The 19,324-nt window shown below is 43.9% G+C and overlaps 1 protein-coding gene across 3 annotated transcripts in view; it reads left to right on the plus strand.

Moving 5' to 3' along the window:
* Positions 1–19,324, plus strand: part of UTP20 (UTP20 small subunit processome component) — a 63,405-nt gene that overhangs the window by 36,708 nt on the left and 7,373 nt on the right. For 2 of the 3 annotated variants that reach the window (XM_065671479.1, XM_065671466.1), the window contains exons 34-55: positions 248–298; positions 393–545; positions 1,100–1,255; positions 1,658–1,798; positions 2,723–2,860; positions 4,126–4,265; positions 4,783–4,862; positions 5,112–5,401; positions 5,889–6,028; positions 6,512–6,668; positions 7,457–7,555; positions 8,142–8,309; positions 8,976–9,142; positions 11,682–11,823; positions 12,120–12,236; positions 13,068–13,238; positions 14,034–14,162; positions 14,652–14,762; positions 15,932–16,011; positions 16,694–16,763; positions 17,809–17,991; positions 18,910–19,041. In XM_065671479.1, coding sequence (XP_065527551.1) covers positions 248–298; positions 393–545; positions 1,100–1,255; positions 1,658–1,798; positions 2,723–2,860; positions 4,126–4,265; positions 4,783–4,862; positions 5,112–5,401; positions 5,889–6,028; positions 6,512–6,668; positions 7,457–7,555; positions 8,142–8,309; positions 8,976–9,142; positions 11,682–11,823; positions 12,120–12,236; positions 13,068–13,238; positions 14,034–14,162; positions 14,652–14,762; positions 15,932–16,011; positions 16,694–16,763; positions 17,809–17,991; positions 18,910–19,041 — 3,015 coding nt within the window. The remainder of the gene's footprint in view (positions 1–247; positions 299–392; positions 546–1,099; positions 1,256–1,657; positions 1,799–2,722; positions 2,861–4,125; positions 4,266–4,782; positions 4,863–5,111; positions 5,402–5,888; positions 6,029–6,511; positions 6,669–7,456; positions 7,556–8,141; positions 8,310–8,975; positions 9,143–11,681; positions 11,824–12,119; positions 12,237–13,067; positions 13,239–14,033; positions 14,163–14,651; positions 14,763–15,931; positions 16,012–16,693; positions 16,764–17,808; positions 17,992–18,909; positions 19,042–19,324) is intronic. The other variant, XM_065671471.1, reaches the window with a different exon arrangement.

Consider the following 19,324-nt stretch of genomic DNA (forward strand, 5'->3'; position numbering starts at 1 on the left):
GTGAAGTGACTTATGTAACTTGGTTTTCAGCAGGAAAACTCAGGAAACACTCTGTAGATACTTAAAAATGTACTATCTTAAAACACACATCTTCCAAGTTATGGAAGAATAACTGTTAGTAAGCTTCTAAAAAGAGAAAGATTGATGTTGTTGCTTTATCTTTTTGTCTTGAGCGGTCAAGTCTTGAGTGCTCCAAAATTTTAACAACTAAAGCTATTAAACTATTATCTTTTATGTTTCTTTTTAGACTTTATCTGATTTGGACAGTGAACTGAAGTACATTACTGATGTTGTTAACGTATGTAACAAGTTTCTTTGTTCCCTTTTTTCCCTGACATTATATTGTCATGTTTTCTGGCTACCTTCACGAAAAACTTGTTGCTCTCTCATAGCTGAATGCCTTTGATCAGCGACATCTCGATGATATCAACTTTGATGTACGTCTGTCAGCATTCCAGTCAATCACAGCCCGCATTAAGGAAATGCAGAGAGTGGATATCAACTTCCTCATCCCTGTTCTGCACAACTGCTTCTATACCATCCAGGTTGTCTGAATTTTCTTTCTCTTGCTTTGTGCACCATGTGTCCATGGTGAATCTAATTTCCAAATTATTTCTGTTGGCTTATTTTTAACATTCACAGAGCACATTTGCGTCTTCTTACAAACATTTTTTAAGGTTTTTCTGCTTGCCTTTTCATCTGTTTGTCTAGAAGGGCGAATCCAGTGCAGCGAGAAGGCTCATGGTGCAGTGCAGCAAGAAGGCTCATGGTGCAGTGCACCTTTCTATCAGTGAACCCGTGAACTGTTCGATTGATTTGTACTGTATAAAAGGCATATGACAATCTTTAAAGGCTGCTTTTCTCTTTGTTGCGGCATGTTCTGGATGTGTGGGCCTGCTGGTTAATCTAAAAGGACTTTTCCTGTTTGGAGGGATGGGCATTAGTTCGGGGCTAGAACTTCTATATGAAAGGGTCAAGAGTTACTGGGTTGCTATAGGCCTTGTTATGTTGTGTCCAGTGATGCTGTTCAGTCCACTCTTCCAGGGAGAAAAAAGTGTCATATCCAGACTCATGTGCCACAATTTCTTCATCCACTCAGCTAGGGGATATGGCTCTTAGTGACAACGCAAGCCTGTGCTTGACAAGTTTTATCCACCAACTGGCAGAAATCGACCACACAGATGATGACTACAAGGAACTAATACAGCATACTCTTCTGGAGTCTGTGAGAAGGGGTCTGAAGAGTAAGACTGAGGTAAGGCAGTGCTATCTGATTACACATCTCCAGCTGTCCTCAGGACACCAAGGTATATGAGACATTCTATGGATGAATTCTCTTGAGTCCCTTGCTGGGATAAGAAGTACAGGTACCTACTCTGAACTCACCCTTCATTTGAAATCTTATAAAAATCTAAAAAGTTATAGAACTCGGCTGCCTTGTATTTCTTTGCTGTTGTTCAGCTTTTCTGAGTTGTAGCTCATTCTTTGTAGGGGAGACTTTAATTTATGTGCAGTCCAAAATATAGGTGTATTTGCTGTTACCAAAGAATAGGGCTTGTTGGCCTAAGCCACTTGGAAATGACAGCACCACTCTTCTGAGCAGTGTGTAGCAACCTCTTCAAAGGGTACTTAACCATTTGCTGCTTATGGTTTGCAGAGCATCCAGCAGGACTACACATCATTGCTTTCCTGCCTCATTCAAACGTTCCCAGAAAACCCTGAATTCCGGGATTTGGTCCAGTTGACCAACTGCCATGATCCCGACATGGACTTCTTTGAGAACATGAAACACATGCAGGTAAAAGGCAACAGCTATTCCCTAGTGCATCTCAGTCCTCTGCCAAAGAAAAAACATTTTACTGTGGGGTAGTGTTTTCCAAAGCATCTGTGCCTTGTCTTTACAGAGAAATTGAACCCATGATCATTAGATATTACTAAAAAAAAAGGGATGTGGCCATCATCACAAGGGTGATTATGAGTCAAATTCATCTTTTATCTAAGGAATTCTTGGCTTTATGATTTAGGAGCATTTTTGTTTATCTCTTCCTAATTTAGCTAAAAGAACTGCTTTCATTTTAGATGGTTGTTCATGATCCTGAGCAGGCAACTCCCCTTTACAACCTGTGTGTGACCCAGCCCACAGTCAGTAACTGTCCTGAGGATCCCTCTGACATAGGCAGGGAACAGCTCTTTTTGGTTTTTAATTCCTAGCCTATTCTCAGCTACTCTCTGTCCGGAGGGTCAGCAGCCCCTTTTCATTCACAGACCTTTGTAATTTAAATGTTGCACAAAGCCTGGTCTCCTTTTTTTTGTCTTGCAGTATGAAAACACAGCGTTTCTCCTGCTTTCAGAGACACAATGAGAGATAACCTTTGTTACATCCGTAGTTACATGTAGAGTCTAATTATTTTCCTTGTAGTTTCATCAGGCCTTCTCATCTTTTATCAGTTGCCTCCCTTGTGAGATACCTGAAGAAGGCAGTTTTATGATTGTGAATTGACCAGGAAATATCACATTGAGTTGGAACATTTATTGAGGCAAAATGCTAGTGAAAGGCCAGAGACTGAAGGAAAAGGGAATTGCCTTTCCTTGGAAATGACCATAATATGTTTATGTAATTTATTTAAACTAGAGACATTTTCAGAACTGTTGAATGTATGTGCTTCTTCATGTTATCTGACTAAAGCCCCACCTCATTCACTGTCTCTCATGTTTGACTCAGATCCACAGGAGGGCACGAGCTCTGAGGAAACTGGCTAAGCACCTCATGGAAAAAAAGCTTGTGCTATCTTCTAAATCCCTGCAGAACTACATTATGCCTTATGCTACTACTGCCATTTTTAATGAAAAAATGCTTAAGGTAGGCTTTTAAATTGAATGCATCTGTTTGAATATTGTCACCTTTCTTGTATACCATTCTCCACAAAAGACTTTAAAAGGCTGATAGGTTTGTAGACTGAGTGTTCCCCTTTCAGACAAGACCTCTCCGTTGCTTTTGGTGGCAGAAAGAGGGTTTGCAAGCTGCAGATGCAGTCTGGGCCCATTCCTGTATCTACTAAACCTGTCCTGTTTCTTAAAGGTGGATCTCTGTAACTGTTTGGGCATTTGGGGTTTTTTTTGTTATTTTGTTTTGAGTTTCTTACTTGGGGTTATATTTGTTCACATTTTTTTATAATCAGGTTATTATATTTTTCCCTCTGTCTCCAGACTTCTCTCTTCCTATTCAGTTGTGAGATTAGTTACTGTTTGGCAGCAGAATGTGTGTGTTAGGCAACGTGGGCTGTGCTTAGTAATTGAGGTGGAAATAAATACTGTTTCCTTTGGAGTTATAGGGGAACTGCAGGAATCAGCTGAAAACTTCTGAAATCATTAGCAGTTTTGTAATTAAAGCTTGAAGGGTGACATTTTGCAGTCACTTTCCATACATTTATTGAAAACATATATGGTGAAATTACTGGTAATGTCAATATGGCTATATTTTCTACTTGTGACTTAGAAAAGCAAGGTTTCACACTTCTGTAGTTCCCTGCACACTATCAGGAGAACAGCAGAGCTGCTTATGTCAGACTAAGCAAATGTCTAATTCTCTTACTGTAAGAAATATTCTTCTGAAGCAGAAACAATTAAAGCACGTGCAGCCATACAGGCTGTGCCCAACAGGAAAGTGACTGCAGTTGCTCTTTGACCAGTGGGAGGTAAAATGTGTTGATTGAAACCTTGGTGAAGAAAAATATGTTTTATTTCACATCAGAAGTGGGTTAATGATGTGCAATTCTAGTTGACCAGTGTAGCCCAACAATGTGCCATGTGTCTATGGTTAGATAGCTTGACTGGTTTTTAGTTCTTCACACAAGTGATCCCATAGATGGAGTTATGTGGGAAAAGTTAAATGCATGCAGAAATACTTGGAGGACATGGATCTGGAGATCTGCTTGTAGAGCTGTGGCTTTTTAATTTGGTTTGGTTTGGTTTACCTGGTGGTCAGGAGATCTAAAAGAGCTGAATTCCAAATGTCTCTACTAGACAGACATTACGTCTGAATCTTGTTTTTTCTGGGTAAAGTATAGTTTAGAGACATGTTCCTCATGAATACTAACAGCAAGTCAATTTTTATCTTTTGGGCAGCATGAAAATATGGTAACAGCCTCGGTTGAAGTTGTTGGAGCTGTCTGCCACCATCTCTCATGGTCAGCGTACTTGTACCACTTAAAGCATTTCATCCATGTCCTGCAAACAGGACAGATCAGTCCAAAGCTGGGAGTCAGGTAGGTACTGTGAGAAATGCTGCTGTAAGTTTCTCCAAAGACTGCTAAGTGAAAATTCAGTGTCTTAGGAAGCATCACATGCATTTTAGCCTCTTCCCTGGAATGAGAGATTGCTGACTTTGAGGTGAGCATGTGTAAGTGAAAGTGGGCATGGTCTTGCAATCTGGAACTGTGAAGGATTAACAGGCCATTACTTTATCATGCTGTATGTCACTGAGTGCATGTCAGCATTAGCAGCCTCTGTTTCTGTCAGGCTGTCCCTGCTCTGTGGTACACGTCCAGTGCTCCAGTACCACTGTCTCTGAGGTTTCACAATGAGCTAGGTCACAGAATGCATCTGAAAAGCAACCAGTTTTTATTTCCCAGGTTGTTATTTCAGGATAAACCTCCTTACGCTGCAGTGTCACTGAGTCTGAAGTGTTCCAAAAAGCGTTGTTTAGATTTTTCTGTGTGTTGGTGTATGCAGCCTCTCCTTTTGAGCAGAGGGCTGATCTATCTTCATGTTTTCCTTACGCAGCTTGTTAGAGACAGTGCTGGAAGCCTTTCACTTTGACTATGAAACACTTGAAAAACAACTGGTGACCATTGACAATGAAGGTGAGCTTTCTGCTCCTGATTATAGAAACACTTAACTGCTCAAAGTGCACTGAATCAGCCTAGCCCTGAGGTGTGATTATCAGAAATCAGTATGCCAGAGCTTTTGTACCCAGTAAAACAACTCTGATTGTTTGCTGTCACTGATGATAAGTAGCAGCTTTGTCCAGGACAAAGCTATCACAAGAGCCTCTTATAAGGGCTAGATTTTTTGGCCTTCTGTGTTTACCTGTGCTTTTGGCAATTACTTAGCAGAAGCTGCTGCCATGGACCTTGAGCCAGCAGTGGAAGCTGAAGCCATGGAGCTGGAGCAGAGTGAAGGGGAAGAAGAGGTGGTTGAGGAAAAGAAAGGCAAGAATCTCCCTGAGCAGCTGGCAGAACCTGAGCAAGCAGCTGAGACATCTGAAGATGCTGAGCAAGTGACCAAACCTGTTTCTTTCTTACCCCGAAATAAAGAGGAGCTGGAGTGTCTGATAAAACACATTCAAGATACAGTTACTGTCAACATCTTGCCTAAATTGCACAGGTGTATTGTTGCAAAGGTGAGGAGTTGGCATTTGGAAAGATTCTTTACAGGCTGTGCCTGTAAACTGTAAAGGTTGGGGTGCTAATTCAGAGCCAGTGGAAATGCAGCACATGAAAAAAAGTAGACACAAACTGGAGAGAAACCACCTGAAAGCACAGAAAAGGCTTCATCTGCTTTGTTGTGCCATGGGTATTGACACACACCTGGACAATGTGAGTGTGGTGTCTTTACTTCCCTGCTGAGAACTGGTTTTAACCACACAAGTGAAATAAGTCAGTTTGTGCAGCTTATTGAAAAGTTCTCAGTCACTTGCTAGCACCCAACTGAGCTTCTGTATTGAAAACACAGGGATTCATCTCACCTGTCCTTCAGCTGTCTGGGTTTTTTCCATAGTCAGACAAGGGTAGGAGCTTGCCTTGTTGGCCTCATCTAGAGTTTGTTGAGAAAAAAACAGTTTTGTTTATGTATATTAAAAGTGCATTGTGTCTTGCTCTCTTAAAAAGGTTAAAAGAGATGAGGAACACAAGCTTGTGAAATCCAACGTTGTGAATGATGATGAGGTAGTTCGCATTCCATTAGCTTTTGCGATGGTCAGGATGATGCAGTGTCTTCCCAAAGAAGTGATGGAAGACAACCTGCCAAGGTAAATCCCTTTGGAGCAACGTAAATGCTGTTCATCGTTCTGGGAGTGACTGCAGGCACCTTTCTCAAGCTGTCTTTAAGTACAAAGTTAAAGCCAAGGGGAGCGTTCTAACAATCCTTAAATACTTATCTTGGAAACTTGTTTTCCTAGTTTCCTGGTTTTCTCCTCTCTCAGCATTTGACTTCTGTAAAACTTAAGTTTGAAAGGAACTTGATAAATCCTTAAATAAGAGCGGAGGTGTGAAGCCAGGTGCTGAGGTAGGAGTGACAGAGCTGGGGAAAGAATAATGTACAGAAAGAAAGGGCAATTAGTAAAATGTCTTGAAGGACAGTAAGTGTGTGCATGACTGTAAGGCCTTTCTGCAAGGCTGCCTTTGGGTATAGCTCAGGTTGTGGAAGAGCCCTGAAAAACAGCTTCCTTAGCTAGCAGTGTAATCAGTTCCACTCTGTTTGGGGGTGAGCTAAGCTGTCTATCTGTTTCCAGCATCCTGCTGAAAGTCTGCACATTTCTGAGGAACAAATTTCAAGAAATCCGGGACATTGCCCGTAACACCCTCACTAAAATCATGGAAGTGCTGGGAGTGCAGTACCTTCTGTACATCTTAAAAGAGATGCAGTCCACTCTTGTTCATGGATACCAGGTAATGGTGAAATTCTTCCTCTTCTGCTCTCTGTAGGGTTTTTTTTTATATGTTAGGGGGAGAATCCAAAGTGCTACGTAAACTATTTTGCACTGGTAGAATAGCTTGATATAATATGAGTAAACACTATCGGTAGTGCCTACTGGTGTCTTTGTAATGTCAAGTGGCAGATGAGGGTTTGTACCCACAGAACTTGGAGTCTAAGCAGGGAAGAAGTGAAGATCTCCATTTTTTTGCAATGAAGAGTTTAGGTATGGAGGTGAAGGATGACTTTCTAATTCCCATAAGAATTAGTGGAAATCTTTCCAGTAAGGTCATTGGCACTAAGCATCATCTGAGGCGCGTTGCCACAGAGACTGCACAGACAGTATGTGGTGATGCTAATTGAAGTCTTGCTTCCTAGATCAAGAGCCAAGGCTCTATTAACTCATATTTCCTCTTTCCACAGTGGTTGGAGATAAGAATAATTTTCTATGTGAATTACCACAGTGGAACAGTGTGAGCTTCTGGCTGCTGTAACAGTGAAAGTGCTGATTAGCCCAACCTAAAAATATCACTAAGAGCACTGGGGAAAGAGGAGATTCCAACTCTTCTTCATGTGAAGGGGCAGGTGTCCTTTTCCTGCTGCCAGTATATGGATTCTTGTCCTCCCAGTGACTTCTTTTTCCTATGACAGCTCAAGTGCAGTGTGTGAGCTGTGATGTCTCTAATATGGTATTTTCCCCATACAGTATTATTAGAGTTCTATGCATGGGTTTGGAAGCATGATCTGTTCTTTTTTTCTCTAGCTCCACGTGTTGACTTTCACTGTGAACCTGTTACTGAAGGGCCTTACTACCAGGCTCAGTGCTGGTGATTTGGACCCCTGCTTAGATATCCTGATTGAGGTAAAAACTATTCAAGATTGAAGGAAACAGCATCATGGAGTGCCTCGGGCAGGTTCTGGGAGGAGAAGGTTTTGTGTAGATTTTCTCAGACTTGGCAGCAAATAGGGCTGTTTATGTGTGTGTGTGGCAAAGAAAGAGGCCTGAGCAGACCCACTGTAGAGATGCTAAGTATATTTGGGGCTGTATCCTGAGCCCTGCATCCTGGGAGGGAAAGGATTCAAGATTAAGGTCCCTGGCTATGTTTCCCTGTACTCTAAATGGCTGAGCAAGTCAACAAACTTGTCGAAGACAGTCAGTGTGGTTGATGGGGCCCAGGAGCTCAGATGACCACCCAGATGGGGTGTATTTGGATGTTTTGGTCTGACTGCAGTCAGACCTCCTTCTATCACACCACCACAGGTAAGCATTCTCATCTGGTGTGCTTGAACTGGGGTGTTTTGTGTTGACAAAAGAAACCTAGACATGATTTGTGGGAAACCTGTAGAATTATTTTTCTGTTAGTGAGGAAAAAATCACTGCTGCTATTGGAGAATCTGGCTTTGCTTTTCTGTTCCTCTCATTCACTTCTCTTGCCTGTTTTCCAAAGATTTTCAACCAAGAGTTGTTTGGGAATGTAGCCGAAGAGAAGGAGGTGAAGGGAATTGTCTCCAAGGTAATGGAAGCACGCAAGAACAAGAGTTATGATTCCTATGAAATCCTTGGAAAGTTCATAGGAAAGGGCCAGATGACAAAACTTATTCTGCCACTGAAAGAGGTAAGAAAAGTCAGCCAGAGTCTCTCTTAGTTCTGAGCACCCTAAATTCTATATGGTCTAAAAGAAACTCTAAAGCCTCCATGTGGCTACTGAGAAATTACCTGTATAATCTGAGTTCCCATTTTTCTTTTGGAAAGCATTAGGCACCCAGGTCATAAGATGAAAATGGCATTCTGGGAAGCTTTCAACCCCTGATAGAGAGGAAACATCCCACTATGAGTTCTCTATGCCCTCTCCCTCTGCCAACTCTTATTTCCTCTGGAGCTCCAAAGTCCTGCAGGGCTGCTCTCTGGTTTGATCTTGAAGGAAATGTCACCAGAATGTATTCAGGGTCTGTCCATGTGCAGTAATTGCTTTTCAGAGTTGAGATTTTTTAGCGGAATGCAAGCTCACACAAAAACAGAGTCCAGTGGTTTGCTTATGAGCTCTGGAGTGTCCTGGCCACCATAGGTAAACTGGCGGAAGGCTAAGAAGAGGCTGGAGAGAAAGGGAGACATGCTGGGGTAGAGCTGAGATGATGGAATGCTGTTCATGTAGAGAGCTGGGGACTTAGGACAGCACGTGATGAGAGAAAATTGTTCTGGCTTTTCCCATGATTTTTGAATACAGATCAGAAACCATTGCCCTCATGTTGCCCTCCTGAGTCTCACTATTGTACCTTTGCAGATTCTGGAGAGCACCACAAGCTTGAAGATAGTCCGGAAGGTGCATGAGGCACTGCGTCACATCATGCAAGGGCTGATTTTCAATACAGACATGAACGCAGAGTCCCTTCTCCTGCTCAGTCATGGTCTCATCAGTGAAAACTTGCCTCTGCTCACTGAGAAGGCCAAGTGAGTTCCAGGGTGTTATCCGGGTGGTCTGTTATCAATTGGGAGGTTTGCTTGCAGAAATAGCAGCTCTCAAATCTGACCGATCAAATGTGTGAGAGTTTCCTTGCTTTCATTTGCCTTCTGTTTTTAATGTAAGTGAATTATTTAGGCAGTCAGAGGGCAAGAAGAAAGCTTGGAAATGGAAGTTAACACTTGCTGAACTCGTGAAAGTGTATTCCTGCAAGTGTTCAGGGCCTTCAGCAAGGCTTTTTCACTATCTGGTAAGCCCGTGTATGCATTTGGGTGCTTGGATGAAGGGACGAGGGTCAGTGTTTAGAAGTGAGCTACAAACAACTTTGTAAGAGGCGTTTGGGATCCTAGATATTTTCACGGAGTCAAGAATGAAAAGAACTGTGGACTGTCACTTGATCACTTTGCTGGTGGAGAAGTCAAGGAGAACCATTGGATTTCCTCTCTGTCTGGTGGTGTCACTGCTCAGAGCTGGATCTGGATGCCTTGCGTTTCCTGTGTTATGTAGGCCAGCTTGCTCTCTGATCTGACAGCTGTTTGCAGACTCCTTGGAGTTTTTGTAAGCCATCAGAAATTGAAGTAAATATCAGCAAATGAAGTGCAGTGGGCAATGACAGGAGGTGCATTTGCTTGAATCACAGAATCACAGAATCCCAAGGGTTGGAAGGGACCTAAAAAGATCATCTAGTCCAACCCCCCTGCGAGAGCAGGGTAACCTACAGTACATCACACAGGAACTTGTCCAGGCGGGCCTTGAATATCTCCAGTGTAGGAGACTCCACAACCCCCCTGGGCAACCTGTTCCAGTGCTCTGTCACTCTTACAGTAAAGAAGTTCTTCCTGATGTTAACGTGGAACTTCCTATGCTCCAGTTTACACCCATTGCCCCTTGTCCTATCACTGGATATCACTGAAAAAAGCCTAGCTCCATCATCCTGACACCTACCCTTTACATATTTGTAAACATTGATGAGGTCACCCCTCAGTCTCCTCTTCTCCAAGCTAAAGAGACCCAGCTCCCTCAGCCTCTCCTCATAAGGGAGATGTTCCACTCCCTTAATCATCTTTGTGGCTCTGCGCTGGACTCCTTCAAGCAATTCCCTGTCCTTCTTGAATTGAGGGGCCCAGAACTGGACACAATATTCCAGATGCGGCCTCACCAAGGCTGAGTAGAGGGGGAGGAGAACCTCTCTTGACCTACTAACCACTCCCTTTCTAATGCACCCTAAGATGCCATTTGCCTTCTTGGCCACAAGAGCACATTGCTGGCTCATGGTCATCCTCCTATCCACCAGGACCCCCAGGTCCCTTTCCCGTTCACTACTTTCCAGCAGGTCAACCCCCAACCTGTACTGGTACATGGGGTTGTTCTTCCCCAGATGCAAGACTCTACACTTGCCCTTGTTAAATTTCATCAAGTTTCTCCCCGCCCAACTCTCCAGCCTGTCCAGGTCTCGCTGAATGGCAGCACAGTCCTCTGGTGTGTCAGCCACTCCTCCCAGTTTTGTGTCATCAGCAAACTTGCTGAGGGTGCACTCAGTTCCCTCATCCAGGTCATTGATGAAAATATTAAACAGCACCGGTCCCAGCACCGACCCCTGAGGAACTCCACTAGTCACAGACCTCCAGCTAGATTCTGCGCCATTGACCACAACTCTCTGCCTTCTTCCTTTCAACCAGTTCTCGATCCACCTCACTACTTGATCGTCAAGCCCACACTTCCTTAGCTTATCTATGAGGATGCTGTGGGAGACAGTATCAAATGCCTTACTGAAATCAAGAAAAACTACATCTACCGCTCTACCATCATCCCTCCACCTAGTCACTTCCTCATAGAAGGCTATAAGGTTGGTCATACATGACTTCCCCCTCATAAAACCATGTTGGCTGTTCTTAATGACCCCCTCATCCTTGATATGCCTAGTGATGGAGTCAAGAATAAGTTGTTCCATCACCTTTCCAGGGATGGAGGTAAGGCTGACCGGTCTATAATTACCCGGGTCCTCCTTCTTGCCCTTCTTATAGATTGGTGTGACCTTTGCCATCCGCCAATCCTCAGGCACCTCGCCCGTTTCCCACGACTTTCCAAAGATGATGGAAAGTGGCCTAGCAATGACCTCCGCCAGCTCCCTCAGCACCCGTGGGTGCATTCCATCCGGACCCATCGATTTACAGATGTCCAGATTGCATAGCTGATCCCTAACCCAATCCTCATCTACCAAAGCAAACTCCTCCTTTGTCCTGACTCCTTCTGGGGCTATAGAAATCCGGGGCCCTCGAAGGAACTACCAAAGCTGTTCGGTCCACTAAGGAAAAAAAAGTGGGGATGTTACGCAAATCAATGTTGTCTTTGTAATAGTGAGAGTCCCATCTGTCATGCAGCTCTCAAGTTTGTTTTCTTTCAGTGTGTTCTGGCTGTAACCTCCTTTTGCTTGCTGTGTGGGTAGCAGCTGAGTGCAGTCCAGCTCTCTTCACTCCCAACAGAAGCTTGTTGTGTAGAGGGTTGAAATCTGAATATTCTCCTTTCCAGAAAACAAGTTGCCCCTCCTCCAGATCCTCGGCTGCAACCCGAGAGCTGCCTGCTGCTCCAGCCCACTCCTACGAGAGGGGGGCAGAAAGCACGTGTCAGCAGCAGGACTAACACGTATATCTTGGTTGATTCAGGACTTCGGGTAAGGATCTTCTCAGATAGAAAGCATTGCAGTCAGAATTGTTGTTAAGAGTATTCAAAGGAAGGTGTTGTGGATATATTGTCTTAACAACACAGCCACTAGCCTTAACTTTGTTTTGCATGTGGTAACTCCAGTGGTACCTCTTAGAGAGCTATGAAAAGTGCTCAGCTTGTTGGAGATAGTAGAATGGGATAGGACATTAATTCTACTATAACCTGAAACTATGTGGAACCTTACTTGACTTATTTGAGTCCCAGGCTGACTTTGAGATGAATGTCCTGTGTTTTATATGCCAGCTCCTGCACATGAGCCTGAAGAGGTCCAAAGTAAATTCTTCTGAGGAGCATGCTTTGGAAATGTTAGACCCTTTTGTTCTGCTGCTTCTAGACTGCCTGAAATCTACGGATGTCAAGGTACAGTTCTGAGCTGAAATCTGCTGTTCTGTCTATTATACTAAGAAAGGTCCTGCCCACAAATGTCATCTTGCAGTTGACCTGCAAGAGAAGAGAAGACCATCCAGTTTTCAAAGCTTGTTTCATAGATGTGCAGATTAAGTTGTTTAAGGACATATTATCCCAAAGGGGAGGAAGGATAGTTGCTGATGGAGGACTGAATGGTGTGTCCCTAGTGCTGCAGATTCAAGTATGGACCAGTTTTCCTGGAGCATGTTCATACAAGGACTTTGCAGACTGCGTATGCTGTTTGTGAAGGAGGTTCATGGAGTCCTGTGGCTGCTGCAAACAGTGTTGTCACAACTGTGGGGTTTTTTGATCCAGCTCCAATGTCTTTATTCTTAGCACCAAAGGCAGCCTCCTTGTTGGTCAGTTTTAGGTTTGAGTGAGAGCCTAGGAGGGGATCTGTTAAATTTTGAGTTTTCTGGGAATGGAAGGCATGCCTCGTGCTGTCAGATACCTGGAGCAGGGATTTCAGGTGACCTGGGTTTTTGGCAGAGCAACTTCTATGCCTCGAAGGCACCTCCACTTCAGAAAGAGTGGCTGCCATCAGCATAGTATTAATGTCTTTACCTAATAAAATCAAAGTTAGAGAATTAGGGGGTGGTAGATAGTGGTTTTAGAACTCAGCAACTTTTTGTATTACATACAAATGGTTTGAAAGCAGTTGATCTTGTTAGCTGATTGCCTTTTACCAGAGTTGCAGATAGCCTGCTCTGTCTGTAACAGAGTGAGAAAGTGTTCTTTCACTGTCATTGTACACATGTGCTGTCCTTTGGTTCTTTCTTACAGGTGATAACTGGGGCTCTGCAGTGCTTGGTATGGATTTTGAAGTTCCCTTTGCCTTCTATCAGTACAAATCTGGAGCCGCTGATCAAGCAACTTTTCCTCTTGCTGAAAGAATTTGCCAGGACTGGAATAGCCAAAGGCCAGAATTTCCACCTGGTTGTGAGCTGTTTCAAAGTAAGTCAGACCCAGCTCTGCTCTTTCCTAATTTAGGATTAACTTTGTAGAATGAGTCTTCCAACTGGAGATCCCTCCTGCAACTGTCCCTGGAGGAGGTAGTCTGGAGATAACAAGATAGCAGGGGAAGCGTGGCCTTGCTGATTCTTTCCCGAGTGCAGACTTAAAGAAAGTTACCCCCCAAAAATGCACATCTTGGATCTGAAGAAGTGTTTTTATAAAAGCATATTTGTCTTCTTTCTTCTTTTATAATAGTATCTTGTTACCACCCTGTCTTTTGAGAGGTGTCAGTATTGTACTTGAATAGCTTGCTTTTAACATGATTCATTGGAGTAAGCCCTGGCAACTGAAGTGAGACAAGGGAAGGGGGCAATTATTAGCAGTAATAACTACACTTACAGTATGCAGTGTCTTCCTGTAGATATCTTCTAAATGCTTTGCTAAATTAATTACAGCTTCATGATCGTATGGGAAAGTTACAGTAATTCATGCTGAATGCCAGTGCCAGAAGAATTTTTTCTCTTCCTGTATTCCTGCATCATAGCTCATGCCTGTGAGCGTCTCCAGTCATTTCAAGGACAAGTCTGAATTTGTGTATTGGCTTGCATTCAGTTTTTGTCTCAGAATTGCCAGCTGAAAGGAAGATGTGATGAGAACAGTGTTAGCTGCATGTTTCAGAGCAGCAGTTTGTCTTTTCAAGCTTCAGCGGTACAAACCACTTAAGTCAGGCTTTGGTGTAGGCTTGTGTTGTATGGTACTGCATGTGTGTTGACAATGTACAATTTGATTCTGTAGTGTGTCACAATACTTGTGAAGAATGCAAAGAGTCAGATAACAAGCAAACAGCTCCAAGTGTTGCTTGGCTTTGCTGAAGAAGACATTTATGATTCATCACGCCAAGCCACTGCCTTTGGCCTTCTCAAGGTAATTCTGTGCAGCATGTGTTATGGGTTCTGTGACCCACTGGAATGGCAGGATTCTCCCTCCTGTCTCATGTCAGGAACAGGCCATAGAATCCTGTTAAAGCTCTCTGTTACAGGGAGCAGGAGCAAGCAGCAAAGCTTTCCTGTTTTACTTGTCACTCTAAAATTCTTTGGGAGGCTGTTTTATACACGTGCATATGAGAATCCATTTGGATCTGAGTGCATTTTTACTGAAGAGTCAACATCTGTGATCATTAGACTGAGTGTTCTGTGTCATCCAAAAGAAACAGAAACAGATGTGGATTTGAAAGCCACCTTTTCTCTTTTTTTTTAAAGTTGCTCTGGCTATGTTTGAAGGTGTGAAAAAGTCAGTGTTAATGTACTGCCTGACACCATTGTAACCCCAGTTTCTAGTATGTCGTGCTGTGTATAATATGTCATGCTGTGCAAGCAGAATGACATGGCTCCAGCTGTGCTTTCACATTTCTAGGCTATTTTATCCAGGAAGCTGATTGTGCCTGAAATTGATGATGTGCTGAAGAAAGTTGCCCAGCTGGCCATCACGGGTCAGAGTGAGCCAGTGCGAGTCCAGTGCAGACAGGTTGGTAGAATGGAGTCATCTTACTTCCTTTCCAGCTAACAGGCTAGAGGACGTAGTGTCCATCCCAGATCTAACAGACATGTGCCCTAGCCCTGCTGAACCCCTAACCCTATTTTCCCTTCTTACTAATCCTTATTTCCCCTGTTACCTGTCTGTCTTTAGTTCTTGTGACAGGCGCATAGCAGAATTACAAACTGCTTGCCTGTAGCACTACATCTACACATCCTTTAAATATCTCTAGGAATGACAACAACTTCCCTGGGCAGCCTGTTCCAATGCTTGACAGCCCTTTTTGTGAAGAAATGTTTCCTAATACCCAGTCTAAACTTGTCCTGGCACAACTTGAGGCCATTTCCTCTTACCCTGTTTCTTGTTACCTGGGAGGAAAGAATGACACCCACCTCACTACAACCTCCTTTCAGTTAGTTGTGAAGAGCAACAAAGTCTCCCCTGAGCCTCTTTTTCTCCAGGCTAAACAACCCCAGTTCCCACAGCCATTCCTCACAGGACTTTTGTTCCAGACCCTTCACCAGCTCCGTTGCCCTTCTCAGGGTCTCAATGTCTTTCTGGTAGTGAGGGGCTCAAAGCCAAACATAGTATTCAGGGTGCAGCCTCACCAGTGCTGAGTACAGGGCAAGAGCCTGCTCAGCAGCAGTGACATCGTACCTGCTTCGGAAGCTTTTAGGCCCATGTAATGATGAGCCATGCCATTTTCTGGATCCCAGCAGGAGAGAATTTGCCACAAATCCATGATTCCTTCCTACTACATCTTCATTCTTCCCAAGCTAAAAGCAATCAAACGGGAAGAATTGGTTGTTTCATTTCAGGCATTAGGATACACATGCAGCAGGAGCAGTGCATAACCAAATAGAGCATTTCCATAGTTACAGGATGAATTCTGAAGGATGCAGAATCTCTCTTAACAGAAGCCTGTCCAAATCACAGTTATACTCTAAAGAGTGATCTGGCAGATGTCAAACACCTGCAGGTCCTGTTCCGAACACAGAGCTTGGAAGCAGTTGTTGGCCCCTTGTGTAATAGGAACAGGATAAAAGGGGTGATTCTCATAAACTTGTTGCTCCATGACTGAATTTTCTTCATAACCTTTTTACAAGCTTTTGTGAATGTTTCTTGTAACTCCTCTCTGTGGTGTTGTTTTTTCTTTCCAGATTTACTTGAAATATATTCTGGACTACCCCCTTGGTGACAAGCTGAAACCCAATCTGGATTTCATACTCGCACAACTGGAGTGAGTTTATAGTCCCAATGTATCTGTCAGAACAGAACCTAGTTGGTTAAATATGACCTTAGTGGCCACTAGGTGTGCCAAAGGGCTGTTGAGGAGGCAGAGACAGGTTGGTTGGTAAAGGAAGTCCTTTTCCCTATTTCACAGCTGGTTTTGTTGTTCTTTGAAAGCAAAGGTTCTGTTGTTTGCTTAGTGGTTAACCAGTTCCACTGGTTGTGAACCAGGTGAACTGGAAAATCCAGAAAGAATAATGGAATGCACTTGCTTGACGGCTGTCCCATGGCCTGAGACCATGTCCCATGGTCTCAACTGAAGTTGGAGGTACAGCTGAGATCAACTGCACCAGTTCAGCAGGAGCAGTGTGCCTGAAACCTCCACCTGAACGTGACCCCTCCCTTGCTCACGGTGACAGTAGCTGACCACGTTCCCCAGCAGCATAGCACGGTGCAGCTGTGCTGGCTCAAGTTAGTTGGAGCCTTTTTTTGCCTGTTTGTCCCCCTGTGACCATACTCTGAGTGATGGAGCTGATGGGCCTGCTGCTTCTCTCCTCCTACCAGACCAGGTCTAGTAGCTGTTACAGAAAGATCTCTGTCAGTGTGTGTTTCTGGCATAGGCCATTCTCGTAAATTGTTAGCAACTTTATAGAGTATTAACCCAGCCCTAACCATTAATTGTTTCCTCACAGGTACGAATATGAAACTGGAAGGGAATCTGCACTGGAGATGATTGCATACCTCCTTGACACATTCCCAAAGGTAACAAGCAGTTACTTGATGCTCAATGTTCCAAGCATCAAGCAGTTACTGCAGCTTTCAGTGAGAGTGTTTTCAGAACAGTTTATTTTGGAAGCACTTGGTAGTTCCTGCAATCTCTTATCACAGACAGAATGTTCACTTATCTCTAAAGAACCTGACTTTGCTCCAAAAGAGATATGACATGCTGGAAAGTCTGCAGGTCTTCTTTATCTAATATGCTCAGTCTGCAATTAAAATAAAGCTCAGTCAGCTGGGGTTTGGATAAACTTGATGGTGATTTATGCCAGTAAGAGACACAACCAGTTTAGGAAGTGGGGCAGGAATACAAAATCTAGAGTTTTCTCATTGTGGGGGTTTTCAGCACTGGTGAGAGATGGTTGAACTGGTATGTGATTGGTATGTGGTGTACCGTATCTGTTTGTTGGCTGAACTGGTGAGAGGGGGCTTCTCAGTGGGGCAGATCAAAAGAAAGCTTAAAAATAGCCATGATCTGTGCAGGTTAACATATGCAAAATGCTAAACTGCCTTCAGGCTCTTCAGCTGGAGCTTGACTGTTGTGCATTCAGGAGACTGAGAGAAGTGCAATCAAACAAGAATGTGGGAGGAAGGAAGAGAAATTCTGCACAGTAAGCTGTGCTTCACCACCATCTGATTAGATTTAGTATCTCAACTTGGTTCCTTGGCAACTCTGTCAAGTAGCAAATTGCTGCTATCTCAGAGAGAAGGATCTTGGGGCTGATTGCTGCAGTGCTGAGGGACTGCTTCAGTGAGAGCTAGGCATGAAAATACCCGTAAGTTTTGACACTTACGTTGCTGCCCCAGGGATGTGTTAGCAACTGAGAGTCTCAGCAGGGCTGGGCTGTATACTCCCTGTGTGCTCCAACAACTGGATCATCGCATCCTTTAAGTTCATCTGCCTTGGTGTGGACCTCACTCAGGGCTGGCATTGTTCCTGTATGTGGTGCAACAAATACCCCTCTTTTCTGCTTTAAATGCCAGAAGCTCCTTTGGGATCCAAGGTTGACTAATGGTTGTTTCTTTCTAGGATCTCCTCCACAAATACTGCGGGCTGTTTTTTCTCTCTCTTTGTATGATGATGATAAATGATGACTCTGCCAAATGCAAAAAGATGGCAGCTTTGACGTGTAAATCTCTCCTGAGCAAGATAAACAATGAAAAACAAGATCTGATGTTTTCACTGGTCACAGAGTGGTTTCACAGCAAGAAGGTATTGTTTGAGTCTGAACTCTGTTTGGGGACTGACTAAGGTTAATGCAAGTGAGATACCGCTCGTACCAGGTAGGGTGGATTGGTGGGCTCAGTTGTGCCTGATATAGTAGTTCTAGGAAAGGAGTATGGGCAAGACTCACCTTAGAATAAGAGCTCTTTAAAGCTGTGCATAGTGCTATAGCTCTTGCTATTAAGAGGAGCAAGAAATGATACTGCTTCATAAAGCTACACAGATGCAGGGAGCTGCTTGGTGCTGTAAGTCACCCTACAGACTTCCCAGCTGCACTGTGCTGCTTTCCAACAGTTCCTGTCTTGGGTCTGGTGTTTCACCAGGTGTATTCTTAGCTCAGGGTAAAGGTTTGAGCAAGTTCCTTAAAGCTCTTCTGATCCCAGTAACTGGCTTTTTGTGCTGTTTTGAGCTCAGACTTGCTTCATTCTGTCACCAGCAGCTAGAAGGTGGCAAACCTGGTCTTTACAGATCTCCCATTTGGTCTGGGTGTTTAGTTATTCTCAGAGTGGACTCGTGTTCTGTCCGCCTCCAGTAGTGGAGTAAGTGTTCTGCAATACTTCATCCATTCATCTCTAATATGTTCAGTTCTGGTTTATAGCTGTGAGATGCCTGTGGCATTATGAAGAATCAAAGGGTGCAAAGTAGCCTCCAGCGCTTTGCAGCTGGCAGCTGGGCTGGAAAAGGCCTTTCAGCATTCAGTTTTAGGGTGTGCTACCAGGGATAACTTGTGCCGCTACACAAGTTCCCAAACAGCAGCTCCTTTTTCAGTAGTACTGTGAAAACCAGCTTCTCTCAAGATGCTGTTGCTACAAGCAAAAAGTAAAGGTTGCTGCCAGCTCCTGCGCAGGGAAGCTGCAGGATTTAGTATCAAGAAGTAACAAGGACTGCTACCGTTTCTCTTGGCAGAGCTCCCACAGGAGATTGGCTGCCCAGGCATGCGGTTTGTTTGTTGAAGTGAATGGAGTAATGTTTGAACGGCGGCTTGAAGCTGTCCTCACCTTGATTGAAAAAGAAATCAACCCGGTTAAATTTGAAGATGTAAGTACCCTTCCCATGTGTGAGTCTTGGGGAAAGACAGCTACGAAAGTGGAGAACAGGGAGGAAGTGTAGGAAGAGATTTAACAGTTGGCCCTACTGTTTGGGCTTAGGAAATGAAACACACCCATTTGATCTGAAAAGGACTTCACTCATCTTGAACTGTATATTTTTTGTCTGTAAGCCCAAATTTCATGGCATGGGTCACAACACAAGGGGCAAAGGAACTTTGTAAAGCCACCTGGCCTGAGCCTCCACCCATCCTGTGTAACCAGCAGATACATTG

The sequence above is a fragment of the Lathamus discolor genome, chromosome 1 (assembly GCF_037157495.1).
Source record: "Lathamus discolor isolate bLatDis1 chromosome 1, bLatDis1.hap1, whole genome shotgun sequence".
Lineage (NCBI taxonomy): Eukaryota > Metazoa > Chordata > Aves > Psittaciformes > Psittacidae > Lathamus > Lathamus discolor.